General features: G+C 40.8%; 1 gene segment (V, D, J or C); it reads left to right on the plus strand.

The window, feature by feature from the left end:
* Positions 1-1069: 1069 nt before the first annotated feature.
* Positions 1070-1671, plus strand: LOC127687788 (Ig heavy chain V region 3-6-like). The segment is given in 2 exon segments: positions 1070-1186; positions 1268-1671. Coding segments are annotated over 2 exon segments (447 nt in total).
* Positions 1672-1997: the final 326 nt, after the last annotated feature.

Raw genomic sequence — 1997 nt, forward strand, 5'->3', positions numbered from 1 at the left:
AAGATTTCAAGCCCTCCCACATGGCACAGTCATTGTGGTGTCCTTAAATCTGCTTCTATGCTGCTCAGACACTCAGAAAGGTGACATATCATTGCAAAATTCTCCAGCAAGCAATCATGGGCTGACAGTACTTTAATGGTTCAGACAGAGAGCATTCCGTAAATGATATAGAGTGAGATTGGATTAAAAATAGGGAAAGTCTATCCTGATATTCCTGCACAAGCTGCAGAATTATTCCCTCAGGCTTCAAAAGACCAAGAAGGACATGATTCAACAGGCAGATAGCAGAGATACTTTGAAAAATTTTAGAGTATTTCTGAAATGGAAACAAAACCTTAACACACATGAATACTAAATATTCTTTTAAGTTTTCAACACCTTATCAAGGTAATGTAAATTAAAAAGGTAGTTTAAGATTTTATCTAATCCAAGCAACAATAACATTTATTAAGGAAACAAATCACACCAAATGCTGATGAGTAATTGGTGAAAGGGGAAACATAATTGATGGTTGGTTTAACCTATTGTAGTTCCTATGGAATTTTGTCTGGGTAGTCTCCCAAAGGAAGAGTTACAAAAGTAATATCACCTACTACATCACTCCTATAGATACAGCTAAGGACTCTCTACTGGAAAAGATATCAGATCATTTGTGCAACTGTAAACAATAGAATGTACTAAGATTTAGGAACGATGGAAACACATTTTTACTGGGGGAAAAGGGAAGAAAACTTGGAACTGTGTGAACATACTAATAATAAAGGAAGAACTAAAAAACTCAAGTGTGAGGAGAAAGTTTCCATTGACTTGAGACCTTAAAAACACAGGAGCAAAAGAGGTTTCCTGGGAAGGTGGTGTAGGAAATGACAGTAGGATGATCTGTAGATGTGTTTCCTGTGATTTCTACAGTCCTCATGCTCTCTTATTCCAGATTCGCACTACAGGAAGCCAGAGACAGTGATGGTCTTATTTTAATAATCAAGTGCAGTCATTGTTCTCCCTCCCCAATTATGAAGGGAAGGCTGGTTCAGTACATGCAAATGGATCTTCTAGTTCTAATTTAAATTCCATCCTGCAATATAGGAGCTCCCATCTCTCTCATTGGAGGCTGATCTCTGAAGATAAGAGTGTGTGGCGTAAAAGATGAGGATGTTGAGTCTTCTGTACCTCTTGACAGCCCTTCCTGGTGAGTGTGGCCATTTCATAATGTGTCCAAAATGGGTTTTCAATATGTGTGATTGACAGAATTTACTCTTCTTGTCCGAAGGTATCCTGTGTGATGTGCAGCTTCAGGAATCAGGACCTGGCCTGCTGAGACCCTCTCAGTCTCTGTCCCTCACATGTTCTGTCACTGGCTTCTCCATAACCACTAGTAGTTATTACTGGAACTGGATCCGTCAGACTCCAGGAAAAAAACTGGAGTATATGGGGTACATAAACTATGGTGGTAGCACTTACTACAACCCATCTTTCCAAAGTAGAATCTCCATCACTAGAGACACATCCAAGAACCAGTTTTTCCTGCAGTTGAACTCTGTGACTACTGAGGACACAGCCACATATTACTGTGCAAGAGACACAGTGTGGAGGCTTCTGTGTGGGCCCAGACATAAACCTCCTTGTAGTGCAACTCTGCACCAACAGAGGGCATGCAACATACATCAAGCATAGGAAATATATTTTGTAGTAGGGACAAAACAATTCTTGCCCAAAACGGTGACATGAAACTCCTGATGTACAAGAAGACACACTGGTGCTAAGATCTTCAGTACAATTCCCACAACCCCCAGATACTCCTTAAATTATGTAAATGAGTCCTCGGTGGCACCCCCTCCTGAAGGCTTAACCTCACATCCCAAAATCTTAGGGGATGACTACTGCTCTCCTTAAGGACAAACCAGTTCTAGCAATCCCTAAGACTAAACTGGAACCGTAGAGGCCACATTGTTATCCAGAAGCCTGTGTCCCTTGCATTTCACTGAACCCAAGAAAACTAG

This window comes from Apodemus sylvaticus, chromosome 6 (assembly GCF_947179515.1).
Source record: "Apodemus sylvaticus chromosome 6, mApoSyl1.1, whole genome shotgun sequence".
Taxonomy (NCBI): Eukaryota; Metazoa; Chordata; class Mammalia; order Rodentia; family Muridae; genus Apodemus; species Apodemus sylvaticus.